The 15,270-nt window shown below is 39.8% G+C and overlaps 1 protein-coding gene across 2 annotated transcripts in view; it reads right to left on the reverse strand.

Annotated features, from left to right (window-relative positions):
- Nucleotides 1-11,699, reverse strand: part of LOC105019874 (corticotropin-releasing factor receptor 2) — a 34,499-nt gene extending 22,800 nt beyond the window's left edge. Inside the window, exons 1-2 of one of the 2 annotated variants that reach the window (XM_010886389.3) lie at nt 11,314-11,699; nt 11,090-11,209 (exon numbers count right to left, since the gene is read on the reverse strand). In XM_010886389.3, coding sequence (XP_010884691.1) covers nt 11,090-11,209; nt 11,314-11,419 — 226 coding nt within the window. In that variant the 5' untranslated portion in view covers nt 11,420-11,699. Of the gene's footprint in view, nt 1-7,148; nt 7,228-11,089; nt 11,210-11,313 lie in introns of those variants that run through there. The other variant, XM_034289178.1, reaches the window with a different exon arrangement.
- Between the last annotated feature and the right edge of the window lie 3,571 nt (nt 11,700-15,270).

The raw sequence follows: 15,270 nt of genomic DNA on the forward strand, positions 1-15,270 counted from the left end.
CATTTTCATCTGTAGGTGTTCTATATAAATACCCTTGAAAGTTGAAAGTCTGTTGAAAGTATTATTACCTGGTGATAAGCAACTGCATGCTAAGGTTAGCGTTAGGCTTAGAAGAAGCTTTAGGGGAAGGGTTGAGGTTAGAAAAGGGAAAGGATGAACATTATGGTTAGGGTATGGGGTAGGTTTAGAGGACAGTTAGTTAAAACTGTACTGAAAGTCAGCAGATATTACGTACAGCATCTACAGAATCTACTTGTTAAATAGCGTAGTGGTTAGAGACACAGACTGTGTAGGTTGCCATGTGGGCGACCAGTGTTCGATCCTTGCCACTGACCAAACAAATTAGGTGTTAGGATTTGTTCAGGGTAAACTAAAACGTTGCTGGCTTACGCTTCAGTAGCTATGTTAAACAGTAGATATAAAAAGTACACACAGCCCCTGTTAAAATGCCAGGTTCTTGTGATGTAAAAGAATGAGACAAAGATAAATCATGTCAGAACATTTTCCACCTTTAATGTGACCTATAATGTGAACAATTCAATTGAAAAACAAACTGAAATATTTGAGGGGGGGAAATAAAAATTTAAAAAACTCAATAAACTGGTTGCATAAGTGTGCACACCCTTAAACTAATACTTTGTTGAAGCGCCTTTTGATTTTATTACAGCACTCACTCTTTTTGGGTAGGAGTCTATTAGTATGGCACATCTTGACGTGGCAATATTTGCCCACTCTTCTTTGCAAAAGCGCACCAAATCTGTCAGATTGCGAGGACAATTCCTGTGCACAGCCCTCTTCAGATCACCCTACAGATGTTCAGTTGGATTCAGGTCTGGGCTCTGGCTGGGCCATTCCAAAACGTTAATCTTCTTCTGGTGAAGACATGCTTTTGAGGATTTGGATGTGTGCTTTGGGTCGTTGTTGTGCTGAAAGGTAAACTTCCTCTTTATCTTCAGGCCTGTTGCTGTGGCACTTGCTGAGTTCATACAGCAGGTGGGACCCACCCCTAGCAAATTTTTGTTGCAATTTTTTGTTAGAAGTTACTAAATTACAAATGTTAACAGAATGGGTGATTAATCATTTTACATATTAAAATTACATGGTGTCAATGGGGACAATTTAATTTTTCTATCCTCACTCGACATGTTAACTAAATTAGTAATGATATATAAACACACAAATTGTCAACTAGACCCAATTCCAAGAAAACTGAACAGGAAGGCGTTACTTCCTGTTCTAGGTCAGTCATTGTTGAACGTAATTAATTCCTCCCTATCCTCCGGATAGGTACCAAACTTTAAAAACTAAAAATAGCAGAATTAAAGCCTCTTCAGCAAAAATTTAATCTGGATCCAGATATATTAAACAATTATAGGCCAATATCAAACCTCCCATTCCTCTCAGAAATCGTAGAAAAGTGTGTTTCCCAACAACGGAATGCCTTCCTGAAGACAAATAACATATATTAAATTCTCCAGTCCAATTTCATACCCCATCATAGTACTGCTCGGTTCAAAATTAGGAGAACATGAGGTCTTGGCCCACACCTCCTGAGTACCAGGCTCTAAAGACTATACCTGACGATTCCAGCTGCCAGTCTAATAACCACCCCCCCAGGCCCTCCTCCATCTGGTTGTCCCTGTTCTTTTCCATCTGGTCATGCTTCTGACCTGGATTAGGTTTTATAGACTGCACTTAATAGTTATTAAATCTTGTTCTCTAAAAATTTTCACCCAGCACAGCCAGAAGAGGACTGGTCACATCTCCGAGCCTGGTTCCTCTCTAGGTTTCTTCCTAAATTTCAAACCTTAGGGAGTTTTTCCTAGCCACTGTGCTTCAACATTGTTATTGCTTGCTCCTTGGGGTTTCGGGCTGGGTGTTTTGTAAAAACACTTTGTGACAACTGCTGATGTAAAAAGGGCTTTAAAAATACATTTTATTGATTGACATATTAGAAAAACAAGAAGACATATTAAACAAGTATAAAACATATTACAGACACAACAAAACAATTAAAGAACCCCATTTCCACTCATCCCGCCTCCTTCCAATGACAATATTTTAGCACATTTTCTATTGTGGACTTCCAACTCCTATGTTCAGGGAAGTCTGCTTTTTGATAAGGCTACCTAATTATGAAACATTTCAGTCTTTTACCTTATTTTGTGATTAATCTGTAGTTAATATTGCCCATGATGGGCCTACCATTTTTCTAATCGGTCAAATGGTTTGGAAAATCTCCTGAAAAAAAACAGCTGGCCTTTTCTGCAGAAAACGTCTAGGTCAAACAGTGGGATGGCTATGAACAGACATAGAGAAAGCAACACGAGCAAACTGTCACGAACACAAACAGTGCTTATGCAACAACAAAAAAAGAATGTTCGGCCCCAAGGACAAGGACTACTAGACCACTGCTCTAAATGTCATGTACGTTCAGAGACTGACTAAATGCTGAATGGGTTAAGCATGTTTTAAATAAACCATGGAATCGGATGAACATTCAAACAAAAATCGACCCAAGTGATTTAAACATTTATAAAACATCTTAAAGAGGCACAACACTGACATCAATATTTAAATCTTAAAAAAGAACAGACAAAACCTATTTACTGCATAGCATCCTAGCTGAGGGGGTCTAGTGCAGAGGGAAATTATTATTGTTCTGATTATTGTCAAATTGTGGTCAAAACTAGCATCTGGCTCACTGAACTGTAAATGTGATCACAACAAGCTCACAGTGGTATCTGTAGAAGTGCAAAGTCAAAAAGAAATCTATTTGTTAAGGCCAGATTATATTAAAGATTATATTTCTTAGGCCTGATGAGTGTCTTTAAAGCCAGGTCGGTAAATTGTGTGTTAATGAGCTTAAGTTCACATTAACTCAAAACCTAGGATTGACAAAGTTGTTTTTGATCTAACCATTTAACAGTAACACTGAAGCATTAATTAGCAGTATAATGTATGGTATATTGAATACATACCCCCCACCTCTACTATAAACTATAACTAAGATACACCGTTTTTTTTTACTCGCTTTATTGTAGAGGAAGACTCTTAAACCATTGCTGAAATGACTAACTTAGCTTTTCTCATCGGCCCACATTGAAAAATGTGTACTAGGGACTGAGCAGATATTTACATCTAGAAACAAGTAATAGGTCTTCATCTGCTTATTGAAATTGTCTGCGTAGTTCAATGTAATCAAACTGCATTCTTATGAGAAATTCTATGTCATGGATAATCAAATTAACTACTTAGTTATGTTAGGATAATTTGATTCCCCATGGGGCAGTCATTATTCTTGACAGATCTTCGCATATTTTCAAATACATATTTATTGTAACTAATCCTTAAATATCTTAATTTGTAGCTTTATAACACAATAAAATTATATTAGCTAAGTACACGCACTCATAATTACTTGGTTTAAGGGTGCGGTTTGTGGGAGACAACATACAACAATCTACACAAAATTGGCACACAATTATACAGAAAGGGTGAGCATTTAGAATTAAGAGTGGTGATTATATACATGGATTTACAGTTGATGTACACATTTACAGCATCAGTATAGAAAACGCAGGGAAATACACTGGAACATGTAATCATCACAGTATAACACCAAGTCAGTTAAACTTCAGGGATATCAATCTGTTCAGTTAGGAAGCATATGTCACCTGTTTTGTGATTGTGAATCAGTGTCACCTGTTTGGTGCAAATGAAAGTGACAACAGTTGCACTGAAGAGGCAACAGCAAGATAACCCCCCAAAAAAACAATGGTTTTGCAGGTAGTGGCCACAGACAATTGCTCTCTCCTTATCCTTCCTGACTGATTCTTCTCTAGTTTAGCATTTTGCTAGTGTCCTTGTCACTTGTAGCATGAGGCAGTGCCTTGTAGCATGAGGCAGTGCCTGCAGCCCAATCAGGTTGGACAAGGAATCCAGCTCTTCCAGGATGGCACATCCATATGTGACGTCGCAAGAAGGTTTGCTGTGTCTCCCAGTACAGTCTCAAGAGCATGGAGGAGATACCAGGAGAAGGGCTGTTACACAAGGAGAGCTGGACAGGGCTGTAGAAGGGCATCAACCCAGCAGCAGGACCGGTATCTGCTCCTTTGTGCGAGGAAGAACAGGAGGAGCACAGCCAGAGTCCTACAAAATGAGCTCCAGTGGGCTACTATTGAGCATGATACTGACCAAACTGTGAGGGCCGGTATCGCAAACACAGATTAAGCTTAGTCTAGGACTAAAAGTCAAGTTCAGTAGAAAACTCAATTGAGCTTTTTTTGTCCTGGACTAGGCTTAATCTGTGTCTGCAAAACCGTCCCTAAGGGTGGTATGAGGGCCCAACGTCCTCTAGTGGGACCTGTGCTCACAGCCCAGCAACATGCAGCTCGATTGGCATTCACCAGAGGACATAATTGGCAGGTCCACCATCGGCGCCCCGTTCTCTTCATAGATGAGAGCAGGTTCACACCTGAGCATGTGACAAACGTGAAAGAGTCTGGACGCCATGGTGAACAATGTGCTGCCTGCAACATCATCCAGCATGTCTGGTTTGGCAGCGGGTCAGTGATGGTCTGGGGAGGCATATCTTTGGAGGGTGGCACAGACCTCCACATGTTAACCAAGGGTACCCTGGCTGCTGTTAGGTACCGGGATGAAATCCTCATACCCATCGTCAGATATTATGCTGGTGCAGTGGGACAAGGATTCCTCCTGGTGCAGGACAATGCCAGGCCTCATGTGGCCAGAGTGCATAGGCATGACGAAGGCACTGATGCAGTGGACTGGCCCTCACGTTTCCCAGACCTGAATCCAATTGAGAACCTCTGGGACGTTATGTATTGGTGCATCCGATGCAGCCAAGTAGTGCCACAGACGGTCCAGGATCTAACTCATGCTCTGATCCAGGTCTGGGAGGGGATCCAAGAGGACACAATCCCCCGTCTCATCACGAGCATGCCCAGACATTGTTGGGAGTGCATACAGGCATGTGGGGGCCATACACACTACTGAGTCACATTATGAGTTGGGACAGCCTGTGATTTCAATTGTTTTCTTTGATTTTCGGTGTGAGTTTGAATCCAGCCCTCAATCGGTTAGTTGTTTTGGTTTTCATTGAACATTGTTACGTAATTTCGTTTCCAACGAATTACACAATTTACAGCAAATCTTTAATATATTTAGTTCATCAGGACCTGATCTGTGATTTAGGTGTTCCCTTAATATTTCCCTTAATATAAAGAGTTTACATGGAATACAGAGCAGCTATAGTTTTTCTCATTTTGGAGGTGGCATGATGTGGTGAGCATAGTCTTATTAGTCTCAACTGTACCAGTGCCAAGCAGTGGGCAAACCATGGACCAAATACTAATTTTCATGCTTGCCTTTGAAGCAAGACATAACCCTTTTTACCCTTGCACCAAGCATGGAATTGATTTAAAACCCTCAAGATAGCCATAGACATGAGTGTGTATTGTTCCCCATGAAATAACTTCTCTCATTATCAATCAAAGCATGTTCAAGTTCAAAAGGTTTATTTGTCATTTGCAATAACAAGTTATGGCAATGAAATGCTTGGTTTTCCGACTCCATACAGTGCAGTTAAAAGTTTAAAAAAAAGTAATATATAAATAAGAAGAAGATAAAACAAACTATCAATAATAACACTATACAAAAAAAGAAACATCAATAATAATAACTGCACAACCATAGTGCAATGTAAAAGTGACAGGTGTGCATGATATGATTGGCAGATGAGCATGATATAAAGTGACAGGTGTGCATGGGACTATGGATGGAAGGGAGGAGGGGTTCCTGAATTGGGCAGCCTTACGGCCTGATGAAAGAAACTGTCCCGTAATGTGATTTGCTCTACCATTATCCTGTGACTTGAACAATGACCCAGCCTCCCTGCATGTCGGGATTAATCCATCAGTAATGGGACAAAATGTCCCTACAGAATAGGGCTTCTCATGGGCAGACTGGCCACTCCTCTTTTTCCAACGACAGCATGTAACTTGTCCAGCCCAGCCCTGAAATGTACTTGGAGTTGATACTATAAACATTTAATTTCAAATGAACTAATAAAAGCTGAAAGCAAAATACATATACATGCAAGTCCATCATGCGGTAATGGAAACTGGAAAGCAACACTGCTCTCAGATGTCATGCAAGCCTACAACAAATTGGAGAGCGACACTGCTCTTTGATTTATTGTGAACCACAATGCTGATTGACCACCCATTGTTTCTGTATGGTGACCTAGCTCTTGTTATTCTCAGCTACTGACCTTCCCTTGCCCAGATGTGGACATAATAAAGGGATAGTTTGACCTAGAATTGAGTTTGGGGGAAATTTCCTTAACTGGGGTTGTGTCTGCAGTAGGGTTGTCAATTTCAGCCCAAATCCAATGGATACCGGAGAGCCCTACCGGCTTGTGCAGGGCTCAGCCTGTCTTCTACAGAATGTAATTGGGCTGGGCAAGTTTTGGGCATGCCAATTGAAAACAAAGCTGTGTACTTGTGTTACTGGCGCAATGTCTCACTTTCTGCCATCTGGAGCAGCTGTGGTGCCGATGTTCATAATTATTAACAGTTATTGACAACTTTCTTAGTTTGTTTCTAACAAAGATGTATGTTACAGGAAAGGTTTGAGTGAGGAAGAGAAGCATTCAATTTGCAGTGGTCTCTTAATTTGAACCCTTCTGTTTCTCACTCAAAACCTTCATTTTCAACTTTTTTGAAAAGGAAAGAGCAAGGTGCAGTGGTCTCTTAACTTTTTCCGGAGCTGTATATTACATTTCCTGTAACATTAAATAAACACCTATACTAACTGCATACAGTAGCTTCCCTTTACAGTGTACATTGAAAATAGGAACTCTTTTGAATATTCATGGCAGTATAATGTGCTATTTTTAACCACTGCTATATAATAAATGTGAAACCAGGCTTATGAACGAACTTATGTCCATATCAAAATGACGTTTTATAACTATAGCAATGAGTAATGTGCTGACTTGGATGCTACTGACATGAAATTACGTTGGCAGTGAGAAGATGATCGAATGATACAAGCAACACAGCACAAATTTACAACATTCCAGCATTGTCCATTTAAAATATTAGATAATAACACTTACATACCATCAGTTAACGATAAAAAAAACACCTCTGGCAGAGTGTCAGTATTGACACTATCCCCAGTGCCATAGTTGCAAGTAAAACGTAGAAGCCTGGGACGTTCGTAGTCGTGTTCTTCCTTGAAGGTGTGTGAGGTGAAGGCCAATGACAAGCTTTGTTTGGTTCATGTAGCCTACATTACATTTTGCATTTGATGTCGAGAGCTTAAGTTTGCGTGAACAGTGATGCAGAGATGGCTACCTTTCTACTTGACAGGTAGCTTAAATCACCTAATTTCTCTAGTTGGCTAGATGGTCAAGGAAATCTATGTATAAGTTACTCGTTTGATGATGACGGAGAAACGATTATTATTATACTTGTTTATTCCATTTGTATGAGCACAGAAATGTTTTAGGAAGGTTTCTCCAAAGTCTTTGGTCGAGACAATAAGCTAACGAGCTGGGGAGAACAAGTATTTGATACACTGCCGATTTTGCAGGTTTTCCCACTTACAAAGCATGTAGAAGTCTGTCATTTTTATCATAGGTACACTTCAACTGTGAGTGACGGAATCTAAAACAAAAATCCAGAAAATCACATTGTATGATTTTTAAGTAATTAATTTGCATTTTATTGCATGACATAAGTTTTGATACATCAGAAAACAAGAACTTAATATTTGGTACAGAAACCTTTGTTTGCAATTACAGAGATCATACATTTCCTGTAGTTCTTGACCAGGTTTGCACACACTGCTCCATACAGACCTTCTCCAGATCCTTCAGGTTTCAGGGCTGTCGCTGGGCAATACGGACTTTCAGCTCCCTCCAAAGATTTTCTATTGGTTCAGGTCTGGAGACTGGCTAGGCCACTCCTGGACCTTGAGATGCTTCTTACGGAGCCACTCCTTAGTTGACCTGGCTGTGTGTTTCGGTTCGTTGTCATGCTGGAAGACCCAGCCACGACCCATCTTCAATGCTCTTACTGAGGGAAGGAGGTTGTTGGCCAAGATCTCGCGATACAAGGCCCCATCCATCCTCCCCTCAATACGGTGCAGTCGTCCTGTCCCCTTTGCACAAAAGCATCCCCAAAGAATGATGTTTCCACCTCCATGTTTCACGGTTGGGATGGTGTTCTTGGGGTTGTACTCATCCTTCTTCTTCCTCCAAACACGGCGAGTGGAGTTTAGACCAAAAAGCTCTATTTTTGTCTCATCAGACCACATGACCTTCTCCCATTCCTCCTCTGGATCATCCAGATGGTCATTGGCAAACTTCAGATGGGCCTGGACATGCGCTGGCTTGAGCAGGGGGACCTTGCGTGCGCTGCAGGACTTTAATCCATGGCGGCGTAGTGTGTTACTAATGGTTTTCTTTGAGACTGTGGTCCCAGCTCTCTTCAGCCGTGTAGTTCTGGGCTGATCCCTCACCTTCCTCATGATCACTGATGCCCTACAAGGTGAGATCTTGCATGGAGCCCCAGACCGAGGGAGATTGACCGTCATCTTGAACTTCTTCCATTTTCTAATAATTGCGCCAACAGTTGTGCAGGTCTACAATTTTATCCCTGATGTCCTTACACAGCTCTCTGGTCTTGGCCATTGTGGAGAGGTTGGAGTCTGTTTGATTGAGTGTGTGGACAGGTGTCTTTTATACAGGTAACAAGTTCAAACAGGGGTAGTTAATACAGGTAATGAGTGGAGCAAAACTAACTAGTGAGAGACTGAATTCTTACTGGTTGGTAGGTGATCAAATACTTATGTCATGCAATAAAATGCAAATTAATTATTTAAAAATCATACAATGTGATTTTCTGGATTTTTGTTTTAGATTCCATCTCTCACAGTTGAAGTGTACCTATGATAAGTAGGAAAACCTGCAAAATTGGCACTGCATCAAATACTTGTTCTCCCCACTGTATGTCCAGGCAGACACTCCTAGATTCCATTTCCTGCTAGAAAATAGTGTTACAACCTGGTGTTCTCTGCAAAACATGCATTGTTGGTTATTTGACCAAACCTAATGCATAAGCAAATATTGCTGGGAAGAAGAAATTATATTGCCTTTTAGCTAGATTAAGCCTTGTGCCAACTGGTCAAAGTGCACATATTATTGTTCCAGCTAGTGCTAGCTCGCACAATGATGGTTTCCTGTTTGCTTTATAGCCACTACTGAGTCTCTGAAATATGGCATCTAATGCTATCGATAGCCCAGATTACATTTTGATTGGTTTAGCTGTTTACTTCGTTTTTTCAGTGTTCCGTAGTAATTGAAAGGGCCCATCAACTTTAACCCCATTTGAAATGAAAGTCTGTGTTCATTCTTCTAGCACTGATGGTTGGCGGTGACACTGCTTCAATACAGTCTGTATGCTTTTAGTTAGAAATGACAATGTCAGATCCTAATGGAGTTATAGAACCGATATACAACTCACTGCTTATAGGTGGCATTAAGTTGCATAGGGCAACTTTAAGACAATTCTCACAATCAATTTACAATTTTAACTAATGTCTTGTTTGTCATTTGCTTTAGCTGCTTTGGCAATTGTCACTGAATACCAGTGTCTCAATCTATTATTTTCAGCTACTGTACAAGATAAATGAGTGCGTTCCTAGTGTCTATTGAGGATTGTGATGATTCAGTTGTTGTCTAAAACCGGTTCTAACACGGGTTGAAAAAATTAAGTAATTTGTATATAGAGTTAAGAACCACTTTAGAAATGAACAGGGACAAACTTTGAAAGTTAATTGTTTAAACATCTAACACTGCTACAAAGTGGTAGAGTGTATAGGGCTTCTGTTAAACCATGAGTGAGAGAAACTTAGTATGGTTATGTTTGTGTATATCCTGGAATTATCAAATGAATCAACCCATTCCCATATCATAGCCAACAAAGTGATGTTGCATATCATTCTTTAACAGTTAAAACATTTAAATGTGAATACATCTGCCGCCCTGAAAATTCCCCTATATGCTAATGCTAATCTTTCTCCTTTGCACCACATTGTATTAACCTGCTGAGCTGAGTCATTAGCTATTTCATGCATTCACACTCCAAGAGCTAACAAAAGATCACTCAATACATTTTAATTTAAGGGTGTTTTGATAGTGATGTGTTTGTTTTATATTTGTCAGCTCAAATATTCAGGTCAGGTATCATAAACAAAAAGTGTCTATTTCTTTTCATAATCCCATGGACAACATTTTTAAACAGTTGTTGTAGTAAAATAATCTCATTAATAACTACTCCCATGGATCGCTTAATTATGTATGGAGTTACACAGGTGTTTCTCAAAATGATCAATCAGCAGGCAGTTCCTGCTCAGCCAAGTGTTATAATCCATCTGGATTAAATGAATGAAGGATGTGCACTTTGGAACTTCAGATGATGGAGAATGCGTCTGCCGAAAGCATAGCAAGAGACAGAACCAAATCACGGAGGACAGATGCAGTGTGGCATATTTTTTACATAAATAACCGTGTGTACTTGTGCATTAGTGTTTCCCGGTCTAATAAACGTTTACGATTATCATCACACCTGGATTCATGTATTTATTTGCATTAGCAAAAATGCCATGTAGTCTACTTGACAAGATGACTCTTGCAGATAAAAATGCCATTGATTGATTTCCATTCACGGTGCAAACTGGGTATATTATTACATTAAAGAAGTATTAATTGCATTAGCGTTTCCCGGTTTAATCAACGTTTACGTTTATCATACACCTGCATTATGTACTAGTACGTAAAAAATAACGTACTAGTCCAGCAACCAAAACTAAGAATTTTTCTATATCCAATATTAGATTGTGATTTCACAGTAGGATACAGTTCACCGTTTTCCCCATCCCATCTGATCTGCAACATTATCACCAAGAATTTGCAAGCATAGTTATGCATTCGTATGTAAAGCGGCAATCTCGAAATATCAGTGGGAAAACAATGTCACAGAATTAAATGTCTTACTTGTGGTGTTATACTTCACTCCGTTGATGTACTCAGGACAAGGTCTCTCAACCATTCGTCCGGTGTTGCTCCTTGGCCAACACGTTCCAATCTCATCCGTGGTGCCATTGCAATACAAACCTTCAAATAAATAACAAGTCGTTTAAATAGTGATAATTATTTCTCCAAGATGCCAGGAAGAACATTGCCACTGATGACTGTGTCAAAATAACCCCAAAACGTACCATCAAAATGCATCAACAACGATGAGTTTTCGTAAAAAGTATCCATCAAACTACAGTTTGGATCGCCAAACTCCCCAAAGATGAATTGGTAAAACGTAGCATCCATGGTTGGTACTTAAAATCAACGTGGAATTGAAGTCTGAGATGCTCCCAACAACATGCCCATATACTTGCATATGTTTCATCCAAATAGCATGCGCCTGATTCAAACCCGTAGAAAACCTCCAATTGACACACTCAGAAGTCAGAGTCCATATGCTCTCTTACTCTCCACCTAACAAAGTCAGTGTTGAAATGCCTCTAATAGGGATACTTCGAATTCTGTTTCGCGTGTGAAAATATATTGGTCGCTGGTGGCGGGTTTTGGGGCTATGTTTAAATTGAACCGAGTCTGCCCTGGCGATGTTTTCTATTAAACTTTTAATTTCACTGCGACCTAGTGCTACTCCGTAGATATGGGATCTGAAGCTTTTCACACTGAACGGAGGTGGTTAAGCTTATAGAGTAAGTGTTATTAGAATGTTATTGGAAAGGTTTTTTTCAAATACATATGAATTATTGTTATTTGCACTCAAACCGGCTGACTTTGAGACAACGAAAAAATAATTTCAGAAGCTGGGCAACACTGGAGGTGAGTTAAGACAATGAAAAACATTACCAGAAATATCTAAATGTTCTTTTATCAGGGACAAAATGTAATTAGGGTGTTGTCGCCTCAATTGTTATTATTGGATACAGGAGGGCAGAGCGTTTGTTCCTCGTTTATTTTCAACATGTAGGTATTATTATTCCTCGTTTGTTGATTAACTACTATTTATGAAATGATAAGGCCAGCAATGTGCTTCATGTCAATAGCCATTTCGAAAATGGGGAGATATAAAAATCCCTGAACTACCATGGGTTGATAATATGACCAGGACTATGTCTTTTTGCTGAACAGTGAAAGTTTAATCCAATAGAACGTTAGAGAAACAAATGCTATTACTGTCTATAGAACATTTACAGATGGAAAGTGGAACGCTTAAAACTAAAGGAGGACCTTTTGGGAAAGTTATGTGAACGTATGTGCTTAAAAAGTAAGGTGGACATCGCAATTATGCACACAGCTCCTTGTACAATAATCTAATCATTCCTTTGTGGAATTATACAAAATGTGTATAAGTGAATTACTGCAGAAAGACAAAAGCTCAGCATTGTGTTTTTTTCTCTTGATAGCCATTAATAGTAAGTAAGTTGATGAGACAGTTCATACCATCAAGTTCTTTTCTGGCCAGCTGTCCTAGCTACCTTAAGGAAAGGAATGGGAGTTTTATCCCTCCCTTCCAGCCATGACCGAAGTACTGTAGGCTGCCTTTCCTGCAGTGTAGGTGTGCGTCACAACTGTCCCAGCATCATTACATTTGCACCAATGAACCACCGTGAAATATGTTTTACAAATAGTAAAATCCCTACATGTAAAACATAATGTAAATAATTAAGTCAAGAACGTTCATGTTCCACGCTGAATGGTGTTATTTAACACCATTCATAGACCAAAACGGCGTTCCATACCAGCGGAATTGAGTTCTGCATTTAAAGGCCCAAAAACAGGACTGCATTTGTGGTGAATTTCCTGCCTCAGCAGGAGGAATCACTTGCTTCATTTACGTTGTTGACAGCAGTGTAGAGTAATACGTACACACGTCATACTTAGATATTGCTGTAAAATAAATTACTGATAAAATATTCATTTCATGTGCCTTAGGAGAGGTCAATGTCTCCTCAGTTGCAAAGTTAATATTATGTAAAGATCTGAACGTTTTTCTACTGCTGCACTGCATCTCTGCATGGCTTCAGTGAAAATGAATGGGTGCTAATCTAGATTAGAAAACAATTAAAACGTGGCTATGTAAACTGACAGTTAGCAAAATAGCTATTTAGAGTGAAAATATCAGCTGGTCCTACAGGCTACATACTGACATATTACCACAGAAGCTACATTTAAAGGAAACATTTTGGTGCTTATTTGATCAGGAAAGTTAGGAAACAGTCTTTTATTTGTCAAGTGCATCGAATATAATGCGTCATTCTGAACAATGTCATTCTTGTGACATGGCACGTGACAAAGAGCAGTGGACTGGATTCAAAGCAATTTTTCAGCAGTAAATGTCCATCAGATGCAGCAGCTTAAATTGCTAAATCACAGTAGGCCACTTAAGCTACAGGTCAATACCAACAGAAATAACAGATTCTTATTGTCTTTGCTTTGCCTGAGCCTGGATGAGCAACCTTCACAGGTTCATATTTGCACAATTAATCTAAAGGTTAAAGTGGGCTATATATGGTATATGTTTGATATTAAACACATACATGCATAGCCCCTCTTCTCCAGGATCCTTAAATAAGTATTTAGAGAGTATCCTCACATAGCCTACTAGACTATAGTCGTTAGGGGGATACTTTCAATAATGGGAAATACTACTCTTTTACACTAGTCCAGAAATAATGTTGTTTATAGCCTCTATGATTCATTCCTTATTCTGAAGTCCCCTTTCTTCATATACTGTAAGCGTAGTGGTTAGCCTCCTCAATCTACAAGGTGTTTGCCTTGGCTATGGAGCTAAACGATGCTGCTAAATCACAGGGCAGGTTGACATGGACTGTGTGTTTGGCTGGCGTTGGCTCAGTCAGTGTCTGCAAAACAGAAAACACACACATACATATTAGATCCTCTCTTTCCTCCGAGCAGCTCTTGGTCTCCTATAAATAGCCGTCCAAATTAGCCTACATGAGACAGGTGTGGAGGGGTGGTCATCCCAACTGCCTTTCGAACATTCCAGCAGCTCTCTGTGCTCACCCTTCATACACGCTCCATCTTCCTGAGTGCTCCAGTATTCCCATGGGTCGCACTCTCTGACAGCCTGAATCTCCGCTGCCAGGTGTGCCCGTCCTCGGCAGGAGCAAGACACTAACAGGACCGGCGCACCACAACATCTAAAAGCACTTCACCCTGGTTGGATCTTATTTGGTGTGTATCATGTTTGAGAGATTATTATAGTGAGATTGTTTCACACATAATTGGCCAGTGGAATGTTTTTTGTGTGGCAAATCACCCACACTAGTTCGTCAGAGTGCGTAATGAAGGGCAAGACATATCTTAAAAGTAAATGTGGTCTGGTTTTGCTCCATTTCGCAAAGACTTCATGTTAAACCCATCATGCTTTTTGAGAAAATCATGTTGAGTGGCTACTGCTAGCTAGCTAGCTAACTAACTAACTAACTAGAAATCACACAACACACTGGCTTGTCATTATGATTTAAAGGATTCATTTTTGGAAGTGATCTTACATGGTTTGATGGGCTCAATGCTAAGCACTGCATTTGTCGCAGGCGTGGTAGTGGTGGCAGTATCATGCTGTGGGGATGCTTTTCCACATCAGTGCCTGGAAAGCTTGTGAAGATAGATGGCTACAGCAAAATACAGAGAAATCCTGGAAGAACACTGTAGTCTGCAAGAGAACCTGCTGGGACTTCATCTTCCTGCAGGAAAATGACCCCAAACAGACAACCAAGGCCACACTAAAGTGACTTAAAAACAAAATGGTTAATGTCTTGGAGTGACTCAAAGCTTGTACCTGAAACCATTTGAGAATGTAGAAAAGAGTTGAAAATTGCTTTGCACCAAATGTCCCTATCCAACTTGACAAAGATTGAGCAATGCTAAGAAGAATGGTCAAAAATTGCTGTGTATAGAGGTGCAAAGCTGATAGACATCAAAATACACTACAGTTTTACTGTAGTCTTCGTAATTGATACCATAGGTGCCTTTACCAAATATTCACTAAAGGGATAGAATACTAATGCAATTAATTATTTTTTATTTTGTATTTAGAATACTTGGGGATTTTATTTATGGACATAGTGGGCTTTTGTGTGGTGATCAGAAAAAATGTAGAAAAGTCCAAAATGTAGAAAAGT

The sequence above is a fragment of the Esox lucius genome, chromosome 3 (genome assembly GCF_011004845.1).
Source record: "Esox lucius isolate fEsoLuc1 chromosome 3, fEsoLuc1.pri, whole genome shotgun sequence".
In the NCBI taxonomy this organism is placed as follows: Eukaryota; Metazoa; Chordata; class Actinopteri; order Esociformes; family Esocidae; genus Esox; species Esox lucius.